Here is a 27,079-nt window from a genome sequence, read left to right as displayed (position 1 = left end):
TATTAGGCACTATGGGTTGTCATTATTTGCCAATACCCACACAGATTTCCTAAATCTAGCTGCTGCATACTGCCCACCACACTTTTCAATTTTCCAAGAATTCATACTTTTCTTTGACCTATTATGACGAGCTAAGTATCTTCTACGCAAAGCCCTAGAATATCTAAAAATTCGATCTCAGTTATCCTGTTTTGCGCAACTATCCTCAAACATCCACTGATATCCACTGCGAAAAGGTAAATCAGGCATATACACACACAAACTGGTGAGTGGAATTGCAATATCGGAGAGGGCAAAGATAGCTCTCCTAAACTGATTATAGAATGAAGACCATAAAAAATTTTGAATTTAGAAGAAAGACGCCAAAAGAAAACAAAAATAGTTATAAACTAACTAGATGAGTGATATTACTAAAACTAGTGCATAATTAGTTTAAATTGATAAAAAGTGCAATGCTAAAAAAGCTCAAAAAGCAATGATCCAAATATATATATCAGTACGATGTATACACAAAAACTTTACTTTAAACAGGGAAACATGCCCTACACTATCATTAAATAGTACGCGATTCTTCAGTTGAGTGGCACGCCCATCTAACGTTTAAAACGCTAAATGTTCCTTACGGACCATATCTTTATACACGCTATCTTACCTCGCCCCAACCACTACTTCGGCGTGCCCCGGCGTAAGCCGGTCCTAGCGCAATAAGCCAGAAAAAGAGAGGTCGACTCTGTAAGGTCTCAAGTGGAGAAATCCAGGAAAGCCCAAGCCAGAAGGGAGAGCGATCGATGGCTACGGTCTCGAGTGGAGTAGTCCAGAAGAGCTCTACGGTTTCCACTCGTGAAGCTCCGGATTAGAGTATCGAAACACTAAGTACCAGAAGCCACCCTACGTCCAGCCGCGAAGCCAGCACAACCAGGAGCAGTGTCTAGGACATCGTCTGTAGCAAGCCAACCATGACATCACGGCAGCAACGCAAGACAGATCGAGTCACGCGGAAACGCCACGGATAGTAAGCAAAAGGGTGAGGCTAGGGTGGAACGTTCGTTTACACTAGGCGATAAAGCGAAGTGAAGCGCTGACTAGAAACCCAGTGGGGCCATCTGAGACAGCGCAAGAGACAGACAAGAGACAATAAATTCACTGCGAAAACATGAATTTTCTGCTTTCTCACTGAGCTATGTGAAAACACAAACGATAAAGCGTTTAAAAGGTGATATAATTCGTCAAAACCTATTTAAAACATAAAATTTGTTTCATTAAAAATATAATATTGTGCACTTTTACAACAAAAAATAATACAATCGGTAGGCTTGTTTTTTAACTTTAAATCCTATGAATCTCCTTAATAGGGTCCAAACAGTTCTAATTGTGAAAAATGTCATGGCGTCATAGCGGCTAGAAAAACCCATACTACATGATAGAGTTTAAATTGTTTGCGTTGCTTTTCCATCTTTCTCTCTCTTTTTAAAAAATAAATTACCAAGGATAAGCAATTTGTGTTTCTTGTAGTTTTAATTCTCGCCTCCAAAAACCACTTGTCTAAACTAAATTCGCGTTTTCCTCGAAACATGGATTTTATAAATTAAATATATAGCCTTAACAAATAACATTCAAATTTAATCGAGTTTTAAATTTATCGAGTTTTAAATTTAATCTGCTGTATATTGCTTATTCGGAATTCATAGAACAACACCCGGAAAATCGAGAAAAAAAAAGCAGTTGAGCTTGACCTGACCCTTCAATTCTGAAAATCGAGTTTCACGTGAATCACCAGTGGACATGACAGCAGACACTTCATGTTTTAGGAGCATAATTGTATTTTGAAATAAACGACTAATACTGTTTAATAAGAGTAAATTATGTGATCATAGTAAAATTCATTATTATTACAATGTAATAATACTTTAACTTCCATATTTAAAACGTTTTAAAATTATCATTTTTAAAAATTGTGTTTTTTTGATTAAATTTATGTGTATTTTAGGAAATATACTCTAAGAGTATAAAGTATACGATATAGTTGATTTTATTTCGTTTTAGAAAGGCAATATAATCAGAAGCGCCCGCCGACACAAAAAACAAAAGAATAATAAGGCATTCTGTTTGAGATTTAAAAAAAAAGAGAGACAGTTAAAAATGTTGTGTCTTGATCTAAGTACGTACTTTTTTCAAGAGTGTTAACCTAGAAAAGCCGAAAGCATCGTAAAATGAGATGTTTTTTTGCCAATAAAAATCGTGCAAAGGTTTTAAAAGTTAAAAATTCAAATATACTAGTAAAATCTATTCATTTAAACACATGCCCTCTTATTTTCATTAGGAAATGATTTTTCGTATTTTTTCAGGTGAAAAATTTTGAATTTCAAGAGTAATTTTTCGTGTCAAGTGTCAAGTATTGGGCACACTGTAAATCACGACTGACTGAATGACTTACTATTGTTCGTTTGCTAAATACAAGCCAAAATATAACTAAAAAAAATATATTTTGGGTCCCGAAGTTTACATTTATAACTCGCTTTACTCTTTACCATCTGTAGTATTTGTTTCTTAACTTTAATTGTTTAGCTGATTGGAGCACCTTGGAACCCTTTGGAATGTAAGTTAAAATGTGGAACCACTTCACTTTTTTCTGGACTCTGTTACCCTCTGTTTTTCTTATATATCCCGTTGAGATGGTATTGAAAGAACTGCCAGAATAAAATTTTTTAAATATTTTTTTGTGTATATCTATGATTAACATTTTAAGGTACATATTAAACGACATATATCGTGTGGGTTTATCTTTATTAGTAAAGAAACTGTTGGGGCTTAAAACTTATCTTTAGGGTTTGTCACAAAGTGGTAGAACAAAAGATTTGGTGGAGTGCTTAACACGTAAAAATGTTTCCAGGATCCGTAAACAAAATATTAACCGGAAGGCAAACAAACTGGCAAGCACACATCCAAGTTTTAACTTAAAAATGATCAACAAATCTTTAAAAATGAATCAATATTAAAAAAGTTTACAGGTTAGGTCGAGGCGAACAAAATAAAAGAAAAAGGAAATTACTCTTCTTCCTGGATAAAACGTTCCATTTTTGTTTGATTATTTTGAAGCAATTTCACTTAAACTAATGAACTAAGTAAAGTAATTAACACATAATAAGTATACAAATTGACAGACAATAGGAATACCTTTCAACAGTGTATTACCTCTTTCTAGCGGACTATCACATCAGATATCTAAATGGCGTTATAATGCTAATAATGCAAAAATGGTCTTTTTTCGACCCCAAGGATATTTCTTGAAGCAAATTCTTAAGATTGTTAAGCACATTAAGGATAATTTCACTAAAATTCGTTGATTATAACCGTAGACAATACCAAGCATTGCATTTTTTTAAGTTTACCTCTTACGGTCAACAATATTTTGCATTTTATAATTTTAGAAAAGCAAAGCTGCAACTACGACACCTTTGGAGCATCAGGGAAATTCCGACTGTTTAAAAATAAAAACACATGAACCATTACTACCAGTGTGGCTGGCCATAATTATCATTGTAACTTGCTTATGTTTCTCGGCATTGTTCTCTGGGCTCAATTTGGGTTTAATGTCAATGGACCGCACAGAATTAAAGGTGATATAAATTAATTTAATAAAAGTCCTTAATTAATCCTACTACTTAATATAGATACTGCGGAACACAGGCACGGAAAGAGAAAAAAAATATGCGTCAAAAATAGCACCTGTTCGAGATCAAGGTAATTATTTATTGTGCAGTATTCTCTTGGGTAATGTGTTGGTTAACTCAACCTTTACCATTCTGCTGGATGGTTTAACTTCGGGCCTGTTTGCTGTTATATTTTCCACATTGGCCATCGTGCTCTTTGGTGAAATTACTCCACAGGTAAGTTTTGATTTGCGATAAATATAAGTTAATTATTTATGTACCTATACTTGTCAACTTTAAAAGCTACCGCTGAGCGGTTTTTGTTTCCTGTTTTTATTCCCCTTAAACAGTATTTCTAAAAAAAACAATGTAAGACATAGAAGACAACTATTCCATTAATTGTATTATATATACTCTTGATGAGCCGAGTCGATCGAGCTGTCTAACCTAGTATTTTAGATGATGATTCCTAATACCCTTATTTTGGAGAAAGTCTTGCCAAAGGCCACAATCGCTCACAACGCTAGGTCTGTCTTGTCCCAAATTTTAATAAAAAATGAATTAAAAATTCTGCTGAAATATAATTGTATTTTTTTTATTATCAAAATACCTATTCGACACCGACCATATTGTATTAGTGCCAATAAGCTCCATGTTTATTTCAGTCGATTGCAACGAACAGCTTTATGTTTTGCTAAGGTCGGCCAATTTTTCTTCATTATCATCTGACACCTAAACTTAAAAGAACTTTTAAGGGAATTTTCAAAATGAAAATTTTATTTCGTTTGTCTTTCACAAAGGATTGTTGCAAGCTTCAGCAATATACAAAAAATATTTCATAATTTCTCTGAACGTTTCTTTTTCAGCTATATATTAGAGACGTCCAATTTCTATTAAATTGCATTCAAAATTTTTAAAAATGTAAGAAATTAATTATAATTTGTTTCATATTATTTTCACAGACATTTTCCGATCGTTTCTTTGGCAGCTATATAATACAGTTGTCCGATTTTGATAAAATTTAGTTTGAAATTCGGACGGACATCGCTAGATCGACTCCTCTAGTGATGCTGATCAAGAATATATATACTTTTTGTGGTCGGAAACGTCGCCTTCACTGCTTTGCTTCTGACTGAAATCAATATACTCTCTGCAATCGGCGGAGTACAAGAACCACTTGCAGCAATGTGTGATGCCGATCTTGGCTATTAAGGCAGTTGTGAGCGGTTGTACAATCCGGGAATTGATGACTGCTTGCAAAAAAATTAGAGCACAACTGCTTCTTTTGAACATTGCCTCGGCGATCAGCTACCGTGATTTTTAAAAAGCAGGGACATACACGAATACGGTGGTTCTTCATAGAACATCGATTTGGGTATCGAAACTTTCCTTGTGCTTATTTGGAAATTCTGCGACTAGATTTGTGTCTTTGTGATGGCCTCCAGTGTTCGATTGCGCTCGGACAAAAAGAAATCAAGCGTAAGCCACCTTGGAATTTTGGTTTATTCTGGATGGATTGGTCCCATAAAGAGAGAGTTCATTCGACGATAGGGTCCCAATTCTCAATAAAAATACCGGAAAATTATAAGAAAGTTAAACAACCTTAAAAAGTGCGTTGAAGTTATTTTAGGGCAGCTCCAGACTCCTGAGCTATAGATTCTACATTTAATATAGTTTTCAGGAGGCCGTTAACCTGCAATCGATTGTTTTCGAAACATTTAGTTAAATTTGTTCAGTCTGAGGGAAAGCCATTAAGGGAGAGTGGTATAGACTGCGCTCGCTACTTGTTTTCGAATTTAAGTGAAATAATAATTGACGGCCGTAGGACTTGGATTGTTTATATATATCGCCGTAAAAAGGTTCCGGAAAGTCGGCCAGCGAAGATAATCGCCCGGGAAAACCTCTGTGTCGTCGGGAGGAAGCCGACAGCCATTAGGCGTGGAAATTTGGAAACCTTCTGTTGGAGTTTGAGAAGCTTGGGGGGAGCCCTGTTGGATTTGTTCCATGGCCTGGACAGCATTCTTTTCATAAATGGAGTACGTTTGGTGATTTTTTGTTCTGCGGCCCTCTTACCTGCAGCGAATATGCAATCGGCGCATATAGACTTAAGGAGGACTTAAAATAATAGCGTCGAATTTTACAGGCGGAGTCAGACAGTAAGAAGATAAAAAAAAGGTAGAATTCAGCACCGGCATGAGTCGTCTTAATCTTCACGTCTTATTATATTAAATTAAAAAACTTTGATTTTTTTTATACTCTAGCAGAAAGTATATTGATTTCAGTCAGAAATTTGCAACGCAGTAAAAAAGATTTAAAGTCCGGTATACTTTCTTTACTTTTGTATTCTTTTCTGATTTTACTTGGCGATTGAGCAATCTCTCCTCTGAAATTAACGTAATAATCTAAGTAAACTTTTTTATTATGGCAGATCTGCTCCACATTCTAAATAATTAAGTTAGCCTAATGGGAATATCGGCACCGACGGATTGAAAAACTTGCATATAATTAAACAAACCCAGACGGTATGGTTGCTGTCGGCATCGGCAGAGCTCCCTCATTCTTTAGTTAAAAACTATTTGGATCTACATCACTATTTAAAAAGGAAGCGTGTTTTTATACTCGATCAGCATCACATCCGTCTGTGCGTCCGTTCTTCTATGTCAGTTTTAATGGTATCGGGCTGAAAATTCTTCTTTCTTTTGCAGGAAGTCGGGAGCTATACTTCCATTGGAATAATCGGAAAATTTTTTTTATACCCATGCAGAGGGTATAATAATTTCAGTCAGAAGTTTGCAACGCAGTGAAGGAAACATTTCCGACCCCATAAAGTATATATAATCTTGATCAGCGTGTCTAGACGAGTCGGCCAGAGAAATAATGAAGTAATTTTTTTTCAATATCACTAAAGCTAGCAAAGCTAATGTTGATTTTTTCTTATAAGTGCAAGGATATTAAAACTTCCGCTTGCTGAAGTTAACTTCCTTTTTTGTTTTTAATAAAAACATGAAAGTGTTCCGTGAAAGTTCCCATTCTTATAAATAATTCGTGGAAGTATACAAATAAATTTATAATAATATAATAAATAAAAAATAAAATAATTCAGTCAATCGATTTTGTATAATGATTGTTATACTACTGTGGGGAAAGGGTGCATTTTTAATTTTAAATTCCCGGCTTAAGATGGCGGACTAGTTATTTTTCTCTTTCGATTTTTACAATGTCTGATTTAATTGAGCAGAGAAGTGCCATCAAATTTTGTTTGCGGAATGAAATTTCGGCTGCGGAAACGTTGAGGATGTTGCGAAAGCCCTTTGGTGATTATACCATGTCCCAGAAAAATGTTTATAAGTGGTACAAAGACTTCAAAGAGGGTCGGGAACGTGTTGATCACTTGGTGCGCTCCGGGCGACCATCAACGTCAACAGATGACCAACACGTTGACTGTTAGAGACCTAACCGATATGGTCGGAATATCAGAAGGATCTGTATAAACCATTTTGAAAGACCATTTGGTCCTACGAAAAGTAAAGTGTCGTTTTGTACCGAAAGCGCTCAATTTCATGCAAAAAAGTCATCGCGTTGATGTGTGTGAAACAATGCTTCCTGTCTATCAGAATAAGCTCAAATGCATAATCTTGGGCGATGAGACTTGGATTTATGTTATGACTCTGAAACAAAAGACCAATCATGCGAATATCGTGCTAAAGGCGAGGCCAGACCGAAAAGGGCACGTCAAAGTCGTTAAAAAATAAAGGTTAAGATGACAGTTTATTTCAATTTTCGTGGTGTGGTGCATGAATTCCTTCCACCTGGCCAAACAGTTAATAAGGAATATTATTTGAGCATTATGCGTCGTTTACGTGAAGCAATTCGTCGAAAAAGACCAGAATTATAGGCCAACAACTCTTGGTTTTTGCGTCATGATAATGCACCGTCGTACACTGCAATTGTTCTTCGTGACCATTTCGCCAAGAATTCGACGTATATCGTTCCGCAATCACCGTATTCTCCTGATTTGGCTCCGTGTGATTTCTGGCTATTCCCAAAACTCAAGAGACCACTACGGGGTACGCGTTTCGAGTCGATTGAAGAGATAAAAGCGGAATCGACGAAGGCGCTCATGGCTGTATCGAAAACTATTTGGCCTGTTTCGAGGAATTGAAAAAACGTTGGGAGGGAATAACTTTGAAATTGATTCAGAGATTAAAAAAAAGTTCGCTTTACAAACAAATACACCTTACTTTTTGCCAACAGTAGTGAACTGTTGTTGAGGAATACAAATTTTAATTTTATACAGCCATAAATAAGCTAATAAAAAGCGATTAAAATAGATTTTATGCAACAACACAAATATTTCTCAATTTTTCAGTTTGTTTTTGTCGTTCTGTCTGCGCGTAATAAAAACCTGCTGCAGATTGATTTACTCTTTGTTTTTTTCGAGATTCTTTCCTGGGGTCTGCTTATGCGGACATTTGTCTGTGTGCCATCAAATGCCTCCCGGAGTTTTTGGGTGTCCAAGAATCAGTCACCGTTGCCTGAATAAGGTAAAAATTTCCTTTGATTCAAGGATTGGCAAAAATGCTGCGTAAGAAATTCCACTGCGATTCATTGCGAGTATTCATTTCAGGACTTCTAACGAAACCCCACAGCAAAGGCATCCAAGACAAAAGACTGGCCGCCAGGCCTAGCACAAGATGTAGACTCTAATCACGAGAGATATACCTTCGCGGCTACTTTTGGAAAAAGCGGTGAGAACAAGTAACGTAAGCCGATTGATAAAGGGCCAAATCTCCAGCAGGAGTGAGACCTAAGGCAACAGACGATCAGATCACGGATCCCTCTGCAGAATCATCCAGCCGAATGTGCAAGCTTACCATAATAGGAGACCTACGTCTGAGCGGTCATGTGGTACGAAAAAGCATCAAAATTTAGCACGTCGCGAAAACTGCAGGAATGGGCGCTCAGCTGCATGACCGCACTGCCGCCAGAGCAGCAGAGGAAATCGATGATGATGCCATTCGCGGGTACCATTCCGACGACATTAAATTTTTAAGGGAAAATCAAACCAAGAGTTTCTGGGATAGAAATGAAGTTTTTATCGTCCAATTCCAAGAATTTTAGCCGACCCCACGAAGTTTTGAGAGGTGTCCGTTCGATAGAATAACTTTTTTTCAATCTACTCATAATGGAGGTAAAAATCTAGTGACTTCGCACCTACAGCAAACAAAAACTTCTTTAACGCAAGTTTTAAGCACACTCTTCTCGTAGGCTTCGTCACTACTTGCACTGCCGTTCACAGTGATAGCATAAATGTGATATGTTTCCTTATTCCCTCTAAAAAACTACGTTCTTTATACTACCAGACTGATCGCCATTTTGATGAGAATGTTGGCCACAATTTGTTAAATCAGACAGGGCTGACTCTTTGTTTATCTTCTGGTCAGTTCAATGTGGCCCAGAAGTTGAAAAAGTTTAATTTTTGAGGTGTTTTTATGCCAAGTTCACTAATGTGGACTGCTCAGTTGCACCCCCATTGGTAAAAAAAACATTCTTAAAGATGCTAAATGATAGGACAAATGTCTTTGAAGTGGTAGTCACCATCAGGGCTCACAAGTTATATCCATACCACATGGTACCCCCATGATTTCGTCAATAATGATATAATAACCTTCTAAAATATGGTATAATCCAAAAATCGTTATCCCCTTTAACAATCCCATATGGGATGTGGATAACAAGGGTTCAAATGAGGCGTGCAATTGAAAAATGAGACTAATGAGGCTTCATATTTACCAATAATAGTGCAGTACTTTCCCAAGAGAAAGTGGAAAGCGCAAATTGATGAAACTGCTGCCCGTCAAGGAGAACCTAATTGCCGACGCGTTAATAAGGCATCAAATGAATGTCATGAAAACGCGAAATAAATTCTTTAGGCTATCCCCATGTTTTTAATTTCTTACAATTATAAGTCTTGATCATTTTAGATACCTGGCATTAGGTTTAAGATCCACTTAAAGGAGAACTCTTTATAATTTAAGTAATTCCTTTTGGAATGGGAAGACTTTGTACGAACGAATGAATTCCACTTTACAGGTACAGTTTTTTCCCTATTCATTTCGCGCATAACCGACTTTTCAAAAGCCTGGTGCATTCCCACTGTGCTCATAATAATTTGGTCGTGTATTGATCATCAAATTCTTTAGAGTAACGATTCTCATACTTATATCTTTTAAAAAAAAAGGTTATGTGGCAGTTAAATTTGTTGAATGGGAGAACCCCTAAATCGTTAGCTGAATATATTTTGGTCAGAGACATGTTCTCAAGAGAATAACTCATTAAGATAGTTTGAATTCAAAAGATTGTCCTGACACCATTCCTGGCATCTATTAAAATCTGACTGCAATCAGAAACCAGATTATATATTATTATATAATAAACAAAGCCTCATATCATCAGGATACATTAGTACGCGACAGTGAGCTACTGTAGAGGAAATATTATTTTAAACAGAATAAACCACTAACGGCTTATGTGAATATCCTGAAGCATTTCAGGTGTCACGTAGATTATCTTGGAAAAAACGTTTTTAAATATAACTTACTGAGACCTACTATTAAAATAACTTAAAATCAAAGCTAACAGGTTATTTTGAAGTACTAGCTGATATAGTTTGAATATAAGCAGAGAGTTTACAGAATCAAAGGATTTGCTAAAATCTTTACTTATAACGTCTTCCCGTTTTTTAATAAATCCATCTACTACAAAAGATGTCAATACGAGCAGGTTAGTGGTGGTCGTTCTTTGCTGAATTAAGCCATATTGACACGTTAATATCAGAGAGGAAGGCAAAGTACGCAATTATAGAGATCCCTCTTTAGTTCTGGATATGCACTTTCGACCCCTTCTGATGGAGTGATATAATAAAAGAATCCGTCCAGTAGGAAAAACATATAATGAGATAAACAAATAAAAAAATTAAAGATTCGGTCAAAAATGTCTACCACGCGTAAAAATGTTCAGTCCCCATTTGTAAAGCTTAACTGCCTTATATTGTTTAAATATTGTTTCAAATTTTTTATGAAATTCGGAAGTGTTCTTCCTCGGGAAGTTACCCAAAATTTTCTTTGCGAATCTGTTGTAAAAGGCGTACCTTGTACAGCTTATAATAGTTGAAATCATCCTTTTCATACCATTGCAGAGGGTATAATAATTTCAGTCAGAAGTTTGCAACGCAGTGAATGGAGAAGTTACCGACCCCATAAAGTATATATATTCTTGATCAGCGTCACTAGACGAGTCGATCTAGCCATGTCCGTCCGTTTCTACGCAAACTAGTCTCTCAGTTTTAAAGCTATCGGGCTGAAACTTTTCCAAAAGTCTTCTTTCTATTGCAGGTAGTATATAAGTCGGAACCAGCCGGATCGGACAACTATATCTTATAGCTCCCATAGGAACTATCGGGGAAAAAATTAAAAAAAAATTATATCTTCGGAGTTTTTTAACATATAACCTTCTAAGACGGGAAATAACATTTTTTAATTAGTTCTGAATTTCGAATTAAATTTTATCAAAATCGGATGACTTTATCATATAGCTGCCATAGGGATGGCCGGAAAATTAGTCGAAAATATGAAAAAAAAAAAATGTAACAATAGATTAGGCTAAAGTTCAAATTTTTTATGACAATATATTTTTGGTGTTTTTTAACATATAACTTTATAAGCTTGAAAATAACGTTTTTAAATAGTTCTGAATTTCAAATTGAATTTAATTAAAGTCGGACGACTATATCATATAGCTGTCATAGGAACGATCGGATAATTGGTGGTAAATAATATAAAACGAATTATAGCTTTGGGGCTTTTTGACATATTATTCTGAAATATTGGGAATATAATTTTTTATATTTTTAAGACTTTCGAATTCAATTTAATAATAAAATTCGGACTACTCTAACATAAAGCTGTACAAAAAAATGGTCTGGAAAAAGAATGAAATATTTTTTTTTTCAATATCACTGAAGTCAGCAACAATCCTTAAAAATTTCACATGGTGTTAATACAGTTGATTATTTCTTATAACTGCAAGGGTATGCAAAATTAACTTCCTTTCTTGTTTATTTATCGACACTACAGACTAGCTTATTACAGTTTTATAGATACAAACATATTCTGTCTTATCGACAGAAATAGCAAGCGTCTGCAAACCTCTGAAACCTAATAAAAAAAAGAACAAAAAATGTCTTCATCTCTCTTGCACGGCCTTTTTTTCAGGTAGTATATTTGTCGGAACCAGCCGGATCGGATTACTATATGTTATAGATCCCATAGGAATAATAGAAAGAACAAAAATTTTTGTAAATAATATCTTTGGTGTTTCTTAATATAAAACCTCCTACGCTTTGCAATAATATTTTTAAATTAGTTCTGAATTTCGAATTAAATTTAATCAAAATCGGATAACTATATCATATAGCTGTCATAGGAACAATCGGAAAATTGGTGGGAAAATAATATGGAAAAGTGATATCTTTGCTGTTTTAATTCTTTTATTTGTTTAAGAATTTAGAATTAAGTTTAATAAATGTAGGACCACGCTAACATATAGCTGTCAAAGTAAGGGTCAAAGAAATAATGAAATCAAGCTAGCAACAATCCTTAAAACTGTAACCTGGTGTTACCAACGTTGATAATTTCTAATAACTGCAAGGGTGTACAAACTTGGGCTTGGCGAAGCTAACTTCCTTTCTTGTTTTATATTGGTCGACATTGTAGACTGACGGTGAAGTAGTATAGATGCCAACATAGTCTGTCGCTCTTATCGACAAAAGAAAAAGTATTTGTGGGCAAACGTCCAAAACCTAATAAAAATCCAAAAAATTATCGGTGCAAGCCGACAAAATCCAGTTCTTGTTGATTGACGGCTTGTCTGTATGACGTAAAAAAATATGTCGGAAAGCTGTGACGTTCTTTGAAAGTTATGTTACTCATGTATATTAGTTTACGAATACATGGAGCGTTCTGTGGAAAACCGTCTACCCAGCTCTGAATTTGGTCCCATATTTTTCTTAATTTTGACGTAATAGTATATGTAAAGGAAGACGCAAAGTGTGATTTGAGGGCTTCCACATGAAGAATAAACAAAGACCAATATAATCTCAAAGGTGTGTAACGGCCATACATACATTGCCTTTGATATATGCAGCTAAATTTTGGTTGCTCCGAAATTTGGTTCTGTTGTTGCTATTTAATATGTTTGTGTTTAGCTGTACAATTTTCATAAAGCGTGCCGAATGTAAAAAAATAAAGAAAATTTATTTATTTAGTAGGTTGTAAAACACATTTTTGTCACAAAGGTTGATATCAGAACTTTTGATTGTTGAAGGTGCGATCGTCACTATATTTTTGACTCGTTAATAGGTGTTTTTGTTTGATATAAGAATCATGTTAGAAAGGCGTACACATTTCAAAATACCTTCCGTCAAACTATCTAGTTTTTCCAAAAGTGGTAAAACTAATGTTTCTTATATTGACCTGTTTAAAATCGTCTTGAATTTTCAGGACTTTAAAATAACTTTTCGGTAGAAACTGACAAACAAATGATATTTATCAATTTGAGAGGACCCGAAAACCTTGTTTTGCGTATTGCTTTTGAACGGAGCATCCGATTTTAATTGAGAATACAACTAAGTTAATAGCGCTTTACACTTTCACCAGCCATTCTCCCAAACTCATACAAGTTCTTGAAGGCTTTTTTTTGCAATACCTTTCGATTGATGTATCACTTGAAACAATCGGACGATTACTGTATATTTTCATTTCTTCTTATATATATAGTAGTCTCCTTCGCACACCCTTTTGGTGCGATTCGTCACTACGTGGACTGCCGTCCACAGTGATAATATACTACCAGTTTTAAATAAATACAATACTATTTATATTTATAATCAATTGGTGTCTGTTACCATTATTTTAAATAGTTTTCCTAATACATATTAGTTAAAATCGCCACTTGAATTTGCTATCGTTGACTTGGTTATTTAATATAATATACGTATGAAAAGCATATATATACCTAAAGCTTCTCAAAGCAGGACTTGCGTTCAATAGCACTCATCATATCATCATATAAAGTAGGTATAAAATAAATGTTTTTTTTTCTCCAACCAACCAATAAGCTTAGAATTTCAAAATTTAAGGGTTATTTCGGCAGAGCGAGCTGTCGAAAACGAATACATTCTTGCATGTTACCAATGCCTGAAGGTACCCAGTCGTAAATGACAGCATTTCAGCTGGAATTGTTATACCCTTGCAGAGGGTATAATGATTTCAGTCAGATGTTTGCAACGCAGTGAAGGAGACGTTTCCGACCCCATAAAGTATATATATTCTTGATCAGCGTCACTAGACGAGTCGATCTAGCCATGTCCGTCTGTCCGTCCGTTTCTACGCAAACTAGTCTCTCAGTTTTAAAGCTATTGAGCTGAAACTTTCCCAAAAGTCTTCTTTCTATTGCAGGTAGTTTATAAGTCGGAACCAGCCGAAACGGACAACTAAATCTTATAGCTCCCATAGGAACTATCGGGGAAAAAATGAAAAAAAAAATGACATCTTTAGTGTTTTCTAACATATACCTTTATAAGCTTGAATATAACATTTTTAAATTAGTTCTGAATTTTGAATTAAATTTTATCAAAATCGGACGACTATATCATATAGCTGTCATAGGAAAGATCGGATAATTGGTGGGAAATAATGTAAAACAAATTATAGCTTTGTGGCTCTTTTACATATTATCTTATAATATTGGGAATATAAATATTTATATTTTTAAGAATTTCGAATTCAATTTAATAAAATTATTGATTATTTTTTATAACTGGGTATACAAACATCGGCTTGCCGAAGTTAACTTCCTTTCTTGTTGGTTATCGTTTAAATGTAAACATTTGTTAATTTTTTGGTTGTGGTAAGTTGAGAACATGTACAACAAAATACCAATTTATCGTTTGATATCATATTTACTCTCTCGAGGAATGGCCTTACTTACCACTTAAGTGTCAACTTTTTCAAAGCACAAATCAACAGCATCACAAGATTCTTTTTCACGTACATTTTAACTAATATTTTCAAAAAGGCCAATCTTTAAGCTTTACATTTATGTGTACAAATCTTGCAAAACACTATGGAACCATATTATTTTCACTTTCTTTATTAGTTTAAACATCATAGTTATCACCATACGATCCTTTTGTTTTCCTTATTTGTCAAACATTTCTCTTCCGGCCTCATATCGAAGAAAAAGTATATTTGTTACCACAAGAGACGTTATGACTTTAAAATTAGACACCTGTTTAAAGACACACCTGTGTAAAGACAAATGAAATTTCCTTTTGCACAGATAATCATAAATTTAACTGAATTATATTCAGTTTGCACATTTTTATTCTTATTTGTTACCAAAAAAAATTAATAATTTTGATGACTCTTTTGAATTTTACAACACAGTTTTGGCTGCGCACTCTTTTTGAAATAACTTTTCTAATTGATTTTCAAAAGTAAATTAGCTTGATTCAATTCCAAGTGTAGTATTATTGTAATTACTATTACTAAGTTTGGGCGAAAGGGTTAACAAAAGGCGGATATAAATAGTGACATATCCATAGCACCAAGCACTCCTATGTACGTGTCTACACACATACATACTCACATTATGCAGTCACCCTCGAGACACACTTTAAGAAATAATAATCGAGACACCCTCTAAGAAATAAGAATCAAAATTTAATTGTAAACAAGCCAATGAAATACAAGGAAGAACGCTATAGTCTAGTTCCTCGACTATCGGAAATTGTTTATCATAAAAACTTTAGGCAACCCCGCTTAAACAAAAACGCGCTGCGTAGGAATAGTTTTCGAGATCTCAGCGTTCATACGGACAGACGGACAGATACACATCAATAATATAATCAATCCTGATCAAGAATATAATTTAAGGGGTCGAAAACGCTTCCTTTCATATACTTTCTGGCGAAATCAATATACCCTTCTACTCTACAAAGTAACGAGTATTATTAGCAAACTATAAGCAAGCCAGAGGAAAATAACTATGAAACAAAAAACCTCAGCTTATAGTTAACCAAGTTAGATAGTCAATCAATAACAACAAAGCCTACTCACAAAAAGCTCTAAAGCTCAAAACGGAGGTATAATCGTACATGAAGTAGGAGGAGGAGAATAGAGTTTTTGTTTATATTAAACTTATGATGCATGCATTTAATTGCATAATTAAAGTAATTTAAAAAGACACCGGTAGAAAGAAGGGACGACTAGTTTAGTCTGATCAGCGAAAAATCCGTGAACAAAAAAGACTATAAAAGAGATCCGCTAGAGAATCTATGTGTACATTTTTTGAATGCAGAACTTGAATAAAAAAAACCAATTTGGTCAATATGCGCTTAGAAATATAAGAGTCAATATAGAAAGTAAAATAAAATAAAAGTTTATGTTTATAAACTAAATTAAAAATCCAAATCGGTCAATACGCGCTAACAATTTAAGTATTAAAAATAAATAAAAAAAAAAGACAGTTGAAATGCAAATCCTTCAGCCTTACCACAGCTGTCCGAGATTCACTTGAATCCGTTAATCGGGCAAATAAAAAACTGCCATATTTCAATGGAAACCCATCGGAACTAAGCCGGTACATCGCCAGCGATGTAGACTACCTTCTACAATTATACCCTGCTCAAGATGCCCGACAATCCCACATCATATATGGAGCCATCGAGAGGACCATTGTCGACTCAGCTTAAGCAGTCATCGAAGAAGAGAAGTCTAATGCATGGGTAACTACGAAAGCAGCTCTAATCAAAGCCATTAACGACCACAGGCAATATGAAGACATCATGCAGCATATTTGGGACACCCCATATCAAGAAAGCATTAGTAAGTTCGTGAATGAACTCAACATAAGATTTTCAAAAGTATACTATAAATTAGAATTAGAATCAGATCCAACAGATAGGTTAAGTTCATTAAACAAGACTATTAGGGATTGTATCGAATAAAAACTTCCCGACAGATTGGATAATTCTTTATCTAAACAAGAAAGGAAGTTAACTTCGGTAAGCCAAAGTTTGTATACCCTTGCAGTTATCAGAAATAATCAACGTTAGTAACACCATGTTACATTTTTAAGCATTGTTGCCTTTAAATGAAATCTAGACCGAGGTAGGGCACAAAATCCTTTAAATATCCAGAGATCAACTTCAAGTAATTCTCAGAATGTACCTGTTAAGAGACAAAGGGAGACCAACAGTGCACAGAAATGTATTGACGTATATTTTCAGCAAACTGACTCGGATACAGAAAGTGTTGTCCATACGGTAGAGTATTGATTAAAGAAAAACTCCTTAGAGCTATGATAGATACAGTATCATCTATCAATCACAATTTCACTCTATTGCTTTAGCCAGAGGATTACATCAAATTAGAATAGAACCAGAACATCAACATCATTTCAAACAAAACATGGTCATTACGAATTTACTCTAATGACATTTTGTAATTTATTTGATTGTTTAGTTTTTTTTTACCCTACTGGAGGAATATATTAATTGAAAAAAGTATTTCAAAAATGGCGACATGCAAATTTAAAATTACAATTACTTTAGTAAACCATTTTTTTTAACAACAAATGCAAGTAACATGGCGATAGGAGCAGTATTATCACAAAATCATAAACCAGTTTGTTATGGTTTAGAGAAAAGCAGCAAAGCGATATTTTAGGCCGCCACATACCGGCTATTTCATGTTATGATGTTATGTGGGCGGCAGACAGATTTAAGCGTTAAAACCGTTTGTGGGCGTTAGAGTGGGCGTGACACACTTTTTTTTTGGTCAGTCGATAGGTATTGATGAGACAAACACATTTCAGTTACAATTTTGTTTCTACCATTCCAAATGCAGACGCTAGATTTTCGCGGATTGTGGGCGTTTGAGTGGACGTGGCAATCTGCTGAAAAAAACTGCGTATGAAGCCCAGAAATCTGCATTCCAAGTCTGACTGTTCTAGCTCTTATAGTTTCCGAGATCTCAGCGTTTATACCAACATACAGACAGACGGACATGGCTATATCTACTAGGCTAGTGATCCTGATCAAGAATATATATGCTTTATGGGTTCGGAAACGCTTTCTTCTAATGGGTACATACTCTTACGACGAATAAATAACGATTATAGGAAATGAATGAGATATTGAAAACAGATATACTAAGTTTGAATAAATTCTTTACATTTACAACCACAAACAAAACATAATGCCACAAATCAAATACTAGCTAACATATTCAAGTATGCAGGAGTCCCAGATTATGACACGCAAGAGAAGAAAAAAATAGAATTGAAAAATTAAACGAAAAACGTCAGGATTTTGAAATAGATCTAAAATACAAACAAGCACCTTTAGTGAAATCAAAAACGCAAATTCATTCAAAAGGAAAGGGTCTTTGAAGAAAAATATTGAAAACACTTTGAAGTAACGAAAACAGGAACTTCGGCAAGCCGAAGTTTGCATACCCTTGCAGTTATAAGAAATAATCAACTCTAGTAAATAGTTTCCCGATCGTTCCTATGACAGCTATATGATATAGTCGTCCGATCTTATTAAATTTAATTCGAAATTCAGAGCTATTTATAAAATGTTATTTCCAAGCTTAGAAGGCTATACGTTACAATTTTTCCGACTAATTTTCCGATCGTTTTTATGGCAGCTATATGATATAGTCGTGATTAAATTTAATTCAAAATTCAAAATTCAAAACCAATTAAAAGTTTTTATTTCCAAGCATAGGAGGTATATGTTCAAAAACACAGAAAATAACATTTTTTCATATTATTTTACCATTAAGTTTTCAATCGTTCATGTGGCAGCTATAAGATATAGTTGTCCGATCCGGCTGGTTCCGACTTATATACTACCTGCAATAAAAAGAAGACTTTTAAAAAAGTTTCAGCCCGATAACTTTAAAACTGAGCGTAGAAACGGATGGACAGACGGACATGGCTAGATCGACTCGTCTAGTGAAAGATGATAGCTAGCTGATGATAAGCCGATGAATTCCGATATTTAGTAGAAAAACTTAAAAGGGAAATTAATGGAATTTCCATAGCTTAGCGTAAGAGAGGTCTATTCGGAACTTTAGATCAATATGACAAAGATAGGATGGTACAGAAACTTAATAATTAGGTAGACACTTGTGTTCTAAACGCAGGTTTAATGGAATTTCCATAGCTTAGCGTAAGAGAGGTCTATTCGGAACTTTAGATCAATATGACAAAGATAGGATGGTACAGAAACTTAATAATTATGGAATCGAAATAATTAACAAACTAAAAGAAAAAGGAGAAACAACAGTTCAGCGTATTAATATTTAATTTAGAACTCTTTACTGAATATGTAGTAGATATTGATTTAGGAATGCAATTAGTGTTATTTAATCCAAAATTACAATTACAAAAAATGATTATTAGCAAAATATAAACCCTGAGAAATTGTTAAAAATCAAAACATCTACTTGTCTTAAATTAGACACAAACGTTTTATTGATTGTTTTCCATATTCCTTCAGAGAAATAATTTCTTATCCTGATGGAAATAATAATATTTTAACAGAAAATATACTTGATAAATATTTCCTTATAAAGACAACGTATTTATCAAAGAAACAGAAAATTGTAATCGATGAATGCATAAATGGAATAAATAGACAGAAAAATACTGAATGTAAATATACTAAGAATTATAAAAATGGAGTAATAAAGTAATTTCTATAGTCGAATGTAACATGGTTAAAATCATTAATTGTTCGATACAATTAGACGAATTCACTCTTTAAAATTTAATGTTGGATTAACAGAGTGTTAATGTAATCTAAAATAAATAATATAATAGAAATAAAAGAATCGCATACAAAATATTATAATGTATTTCAAACAATTACTTTAACTACTTTTGTTATTATTATCATAAACATTTTATTGCATTTATTGCATAAATTTATGAGCATACCAAGAAAACTTATTGTAAAATATGTAAAACCAAAGGAAGAAACACCACAGAGAACAGAAGTTGTAAACGATCTTCCCAATCAAATTAATGTAAAAGAAAACATAATGTTATACCCAAGACTATCCACCTGAGGCCAGGCAAAATTCAAACTAACAAGTCAATGGAAAATTACCAAACTATAAGCAAGCCAGAGGAAAATGAGGTAGGAGTTAGAGAGTGAGTTCAGTTTTAGATTTGTCAATAGCAAGTCGGTGTTCTTCCATTCTAAAAATATTGTAACCAGTTTAAGAATAAATTAAATAAAGTTTTTTCATATTAAACTTATGGCGCAAGCATATGATTATATATATCTGCTGTCATAGAAACGATTTGCTAGTTAATACGATAGTAAATTAAAATGGTGCGTCCTTTTTCTGCAATTAGTTTTTCATTTTCTAAGAATTGGAAAGCTCCTACCCACGGTAGCGACCTGATTTCCTTTCTAATTTGTTTAAAAACAAAAGCTTTAGAATGCTTTGAGCTTTAAAAACGGGTTATCTGAAATCATAATTGTAAAACAATTAGTTAGTTTAACCAATTACCTTATCCTTGAACGAAGAAATTTAAAAATATAAATTACAGCGTAACTGGTGGAAGTTTCAACAAAAGCAGGATAGGCTAAAAAACAAAACTATTAATACTCCGTCTAATTACATTTGTTGAAGCCAAAAATAATATTCTTTTAAACACCAAAAACAAATTTTGAGCAAACGTTTTCCTTCCTATAAAACAAAGTTCAAGAATCTCATTAATTTATATACCCCTTAAGCGTTGCAACGTCGCAGCGGGGAAAAAGTACGCTATAAAGAGGTGTGTTTTATATTTGTTATACTTTACCAAACAACCAATTCTATGAATTTCTTTCACAAGACATGTCCGCCCGTCCCTTGGGACGTTATCTTTATATTTTTATACCCGTTACTCGTAGAGTAAAGGGGTATACTAGATTCGTCGGAAAGTATTTTACAAGTAGAAGGAAGCGTTTCCGACACCATAAGGTATATATATTCTTGATCAGGATCACTAGCTGAGTCGATCTACAGTTTTAATGGTAGAAACAAAATTTTAATAGAAATATGTGTGTTCCTATCCTAACGCCTACAAATGGTTTTAACGCTTAAATCTGTCTGCCGCCCACATAACATCTACTGAAATAGCCGGTAGGTGGCGCCCTAAAATATATCTTTGCTGATTATATATCTATTACATAGCTATTTCCCTTTTGCTACCTTAAGGTGTGTAACGGGTATCTGATAGTCGAGGCACTCGACGACTATAGCGTTCTTTCTTTTTTTGATTTGTGGTGTTCAGAGGCATTGTCCTGGAGATCCCTGCGATAATCTGCGAAGTCCCGAAACAGCAACTGACCAAAACCCGAGTGACAGAGTACCAAAGTACAAAGCCTGGCGAGCAATCGACCGGTGCAGGCTTTCAAGAGGGGTTGTTTTGGAGAAGTCCTGCGGTTCAGCAAGTCCCGGGACGTCGGTTGTCCAAGAGGACGCACGATAAAATGCAGAGCAAAGGACATTGGCAGGGACGCTAGAAGACATTACTGGCAGTCGCGATCGCCTCGCGGAACTCGTTGCGAAGCGCATGAATGTCAAGAATGAAAAGGCTGGTTGGAACGTTCGTCTGCGCTACGAGTAAAGCAAAGTAAACTGCTAGGCAGCTTCCTGTCGTTAACCTTGACTGTCACTCCGAACTGAACGAAACCCTAGCGAGACAGAGCAAGGAACGGGCGATTATTGTCTAGAAAGTTGTTGACGCATCCCGAACGAGCAGAGGGGGTCACTACGAGCATTCCGAGACACAGGAGGGAATTGGACACCGAGTTAACTCGTCGGCAAGCCAGGACGAGTAATATCAGCGGCCAGTGAAAATAGCGCGAGGCGACACCGAGACCAGCCAATTCACTGACTCAGTAGTATTATCATTTGAATCCTGCGTTATCATTTGAATCCTGTGTTTTCTCGGGGCACACGACACGTCATATAAAATTCGTGGGACGAACACCCAATCTTTGAATTATCCGCACGTATATGGATGTGCAGGCCTATAAAATCAGTTCTTTACATTACAATGCCCTACGAGAACGACGTGCAAGGGTAAAGGATCTTCGGCTTGCCGAAATTACTTTTATTTCTCGTTAAAATACAGTTTTATATATTATTTAATATTACAGGCAGTATGTTCAAGGCATGGGTTGGCCATTGGAGCCAAAACTATCTTAATAACGAAAACGGTAATGGCCATAACAGCACCACTCTCGTATCCAGTTTCGCGTATTCTGGATAAATTGTTAGGGGAAGAAATTGGTAATGTTTACAACCGGGAACGCTTGAAGGAGCTTGTTCGAGTAAGTGTAACAAATCTATTTATTTTTTTATACCTTTTAATTATTTTTGTGTTATTATAATTTAGGTTACTAACGATGTAAACGATCTGGATAAAAATGAGGTTAACATCATTTCAGGAGCTCTAGAATTACGTAAAAAAACAGTAGCAGACGTGATGACTCATATAAATGATGCTTTTATGCTCTCACTAGATGCATTACTTGACTTCGAAACAGTGTCTGAAATTATGAATTCTGGCTATTCTCGTATTCCGGTATACGATGGTGATAGGAAAAACATTGTTACATTGCTTTATATTAAGGATTTGGCTTTTGTTGATACCGATGATAACACGCCATTGAAAACGCTATGCGAGTTTTACCAAAACCCGGTTCACTTCGTTTTTGAAGATTATACCTTAGATATTATGTTTAATCAATTTAAAGAAGGAACAATTGGGCACATTGCTTTTGTCCACCGCGTAAATAATGAGGGGGATGGCGATCCTTTTTATGAAACTGTCGGCTTGGTTACTTTAGAAGATGTAATTGAAGAACTAATTCAAGCCGAAATTGTTGACGAAACTGATGTTTTTGTTGATAACCGTACAAAAATTAAAAGAAATCGATATAAAAAATCGGACTTTTCAGCCTTTGCCGAACGTCGTGAAGTGCAAGCCGTTCGGATTTCTCCTCAATTAACACTGGCTACTTTCCAGTACTTGAGCACCGGTAATGTATATTATAAATATTGTTTTTTCTTTTAATAATAAAAAAACTTTCAGCTGTCGATGCTTTTAAAAAAGATGTTATTTCGGAGCCCATTTTGCGAAGATTACTTAATCAAGACGTGTTTCACAACATTAAAACCAAAGCAAAAAGTAAAGACGATCCAAGCCTTTACATTTTCACTCAAGGAAAATCTGTCGACTTTTTTGTACTTATTTTGGAGGGTAGGGTGGAAGTTACGATTGGCAAGGAAGCACTTATGTTTGAAAGTGGCCCGTTTACCTATTTCGGAACACAGGCTTTGGTGCCAAATGTAGTGATCGGTAAGTAAACGCATTAAATTTTAAAATAAAATTCGTTTCCTAAACTTTATATTAGAAATTTTTGTATATTAAAAATGTAACCATCACGTCCCTTTTTTCTAGTATAGCAATATTGAATGTTAACAAGTTTCAGTCGTCATCTAGCTTTCTTCGCGTTCGGACGTGCTTAAAATTCTCGATATTTTATCTTTATATCAGGGCCTTCATAATAAATTCTTGGAGGCGTTCCACCTTTAAGATGATACATTGATTCAAAATTTAAATGTAAATCTCAAACCTCATTTACCGAGGCCTACCACCGTACCTGTAGCTCCCCAGTCATATGCTTCTACGTCTTCCGCGGTCGTTGACCCTTCCAATAAAGCTTTAGATACTGAGAGAAAATTTCATACGAGTTCGAAATAAGAAGAGAAGGAACAGCAATAAGCCCAGCAAACATGTTGTTGTAGTTCTAATGCCGAAGATCTTCATGTTTTGCCTTGCAAGAAATTCTTCCATGTTGGAAAGTTTGCAACAGATACAGAGCCGAATGCTAATTTAAAATACGTGTCCACCAAGCTTAAAGTGGATGAGAATTTTTTTACTTGTGTACAATTTCAAAAAAAAGAAATTGACGTTACTAGTTTAAAGTTTTTTAATGTCGACCTTGGTATCCCTAATCATCTTTTCGATTCAGTATTTAAAAACGATAAAAACGATCCTGGACAAACTTCAACATCAAGTCATCTATTTAAAAACAACATCGGCAGCTGCTTGCCTGTCTCTCTTCTAACGGAGAGTTTTTGTCTAATATTGGAGCGCTCCTTTGAGTTGAGCTCTCATCATTTTCTATCGCTCAGTCAACGGATTTGCGAAAACAATACAAATTTCAATATTTATTTTCAAAATATCGGCGTAAGCATACGAAGGCGCAATCCCCTTTACAGGCAACGTTTCATGGTGATCATGACGTCATAATTTTTGTTGAAACCTGGCTTAACATTGATTTCATTGATAATGAATTCTTCTATACGAATCTTTACCAAGTGTTCCGTAAAGATCGAGATCCTGTTAAAACACGATAGGCGAAGTTTTAATTTCTGTGTCGCGTAAGCAAGCTTGCATTTTTAATTCTGTGTCCCACAAAGGCAATTCTCCTGACAGTACCCCAGCAGCAGTTTCGATTTATATAAAACGAATGGGGACAACATTGCCCACCTATATCAGGAGCTGGAAGATGGTCAGTATATATGTGTGTTTTGGGCGACTCTAACCTATCCTCGCTCGTGTAGGCTCATAATGTTGAGTCTTCAGCAATGGTAGTCTACATCTTCCCCACGAAATCTTAGTCATCGATATGCTTCTTAGTATGGGATTAGTCCAGATTAACCATGTATTTAATAACTTAAATAAGCTTCTAGATCTAATTTTTGTACCCCAGCAGCAGTTTTGATTTATTTAAGCGCAACAACATTGGCCACATATACCAAGATATCGTCCCATTACAAGCCTCTGTTTTTTTCAATTACTTGTTTATTTTTTCCCCAATTAATTCTCGCTTGCTTCTTACACATATTTATTCTAGCAGTTTAGATTCTACCCGCAATGATATTTCTAATATGCTGATGTGAATACTAGCTATTAAGATTTTTTATCTTTTTACTATACTATTTTATGCAGATACGCTAAAACTCAAAGTTCTTATAGACTACCATGGTACACACAAGGACTGAAGAAATATAAAAATCTAAGAAATTAATTCTATAAGCGTTACATATAAAGCGGCGATAAGTTCCTTAATACATTTTTATACAGCCAATAAATTGCTGATATTGAGCGTAAATTAATTACTAATCCTAAAGCATTCTGGCACTTCGTCAATTCTAAACGAACAGCCTCTTACTTTCCTTCACATATGTCATTTAAGAGTCTGTCAGCTTCCTCGGACATTGGGGTCGCTAATCTATTTGCGAAGTACTTCGCATGTAACTTGGAACGGAGCTCGCTGTGGAATCACGATGATTTACTCAGTGCCATTGACACGATGCTAAATATTGGGTGCTTAGATGTCACTGATCTTGACTGCTATATGGCGGCTAAAAGTTTTAACCCAGGAAAATAAGACTTCGATGTCTGCCCATAAATAGTTTCACTAATGACTCACCTGTTGTGGAGTGTAGAGCGTTTTTGCATTGACTGAAGAATTTATTGAGATCTGCCTATAAGACACTAAAAGAAGTACCCATTGCTCTAATGGAACCTTTAACAGTTTCTACATTACGCTTTACTCGTCCGTTTGTTGCGGGGTGATATTTGGTCAAGAAATCGTTGAACTTCTCGAACTTCAAATTGGTTCCGTTTTCGGAAACTACCATGTGGGGTATTCCAAACTTCTCGAAAAGATCCTCCAGTAAAGCACTGATGCTGTGATTCATTTCGTAACCGCCACGTCATTTGAAGTAAAAGTCAGAGATTATTAATAATAACATCTTACCCTGCCAACAAAGTCGATATGTACGCGTTCCCAGGGGGCTTTCGAATATTACCAGTGATTCTGAGAGTATTTCGGCGGCAAATTAGCATTTTTGGAGCAACCATCTCATAATTTGGCTATGTTTTCCATAGCCTTATCAATCCCTGACCAATATGTAAACGAACGAGCAATGCCCTTCAGTTTGACGGTAGCCAAGTTAGTACCATAAAGTTCTTCTAGTACAAACTGACTCAGTTGCGCTCGAAAATTGGGCAACCAGATGAGATTTGCTAATGAGATTTTGGAGCCTTATGTATATCCTGCTCGTTTGGGGCACTAACGCCTTGAATATCTTGCAATATTTTTCTTAAATGCTCAACTTTTCGTGTCTCCTTTGCTATTCGAGTAGATGTTAATGCTAGTTGTCAAATGCATCGGGTTTTTCATCGCAGGTCGTTTTTTACATAATAGCCCAACGGGCCTGCTACCGGCAAAGTAGTCGGCATTGCAATTTTCCTTGGATCTTTCTGCTATCTTATGTTTAAATTAGACATGAAGTCTGTGTAGTTTGCCATACACGATATACATGACAGAATATGGAATATCTGGGTATTGGCTTATTGTCTGCTATAAGGGTCCAATGCCTTGTTTACAGATACTTAAAGAATCTGTTCCCCGCCCATAAGATAGCAATCGCTTTATCAATATGGAGCTATTGCTGTTCTGTTCCAATCATCGATCGACTTGTATAGGCTTCTCTTTCCCATCTATAGCAAAGTGCGATAACACTGCACACAGGCCAATTTGGCTGGCGTTTGTTGCTAGTAACTAGCGATGGGACGTAGGGCATTAAGACTTGTGATGAATTTAACAGTTTCTTATTGCAATTGTGTGTTAAATTGTGATCAGACGACCAATAAAAAAAAGCACTTGTTCTTATTCAGCTTGATGAATCCCAGGGTCTGAAGTGTGTGTTTGCGTAGAGTTTGCTTAAAAAATTAATATATTTGCAAAATGCCTTGAAGTACTGATTCTATTGTAGGCTAATTGCACATTTTTCTTTTTTTGCCACACAAAAAAACATTTTTCATTTTTAAACTTGCAGTTTTTCCGAAGATGTTAGAAGTGTGTATCCGAAGGCATTTCCTGGTTTCTTTTTTATCCCAATTTGTATTTGTATGTATTTGTACTGTTGCCCAGGGGAATACAGACTCTGACGCATTTACTATCCCAGTCAATCGATGCTTAAGTTCTTTGGAATAAGCAATTTCGTAAGCATCTGTAAAATTTCTCGGTTGTTTAAAATAAATATACTGCGAGGCTCCGTTTCAAAAAAAAATTTCCGTGCCCACTCTAACGTCCACATTAATATATATTCACTTCACTTTTTAACATTTACTTGTCCTTTTATCTTTTAGTCAATTAGATGACAATTTAGATAATACATACTAATACACCAATCAAACAACAACACCTCTCT

General features: G+C 35.2%; 1 protein-coding gene across 4 annotated transcripts in view; it reads left to right on the top strand.

Moving 5' to 3' along the window:
- Positions 1-27,079, top strand: part of LOC108027471 (unextended protein) — a 124,919-nt gene that overhangs the window by 39,544 nt on the left and 58,296 nt on the right. For all 4 annotated transcript variants that reach the window (XM_050889765.1, XM_050889766.1, XM_050889764.1 and 1 more), the window contains exons 3-7: positions 3,429-3,617; positions 3,672-3,887; positions 21,943-22,116; positions 22,182-22,827; positions 22,881-23,147. In XM_050889765.1, the coding sequence (XP_050745722.1) occupies positions 3,429-3,617; positions 3,672-3,887; positions 21,943-22,116; positions 22,182-22,827; positions 22,881-23,147 (1,492 nt within the window). The remainder of the gene's footprint in view (positions 1-3,428; positions 3,618-3,671; positions 3,888-21,942; positions 22,117-22,181; positions 22,828-22,880; positions 23,148-27,079) is intronic.

This window comes from Drosophila biarmipes, unplaced genomic scaffold (genome assembly GCF_025231255.1).
Source record: "Drosophila biarmipes strain raj3 unplaced genomic scaffold, RU_DBia_V1.1 ptg000007l, whole genome shotgun sequence".
Taxonomy (NCBI): Eukaryota; Metazoa; Arthropoda; class Insecta; order Diptera; family Drosophilidae; genus Drosophila; species Drosophila biarmipes.
The sequence above is the reverse complement of the archived record's forward strand: the minus strand, read 5'-3'. Positions and strand labels throughout refer to the sequence as shown.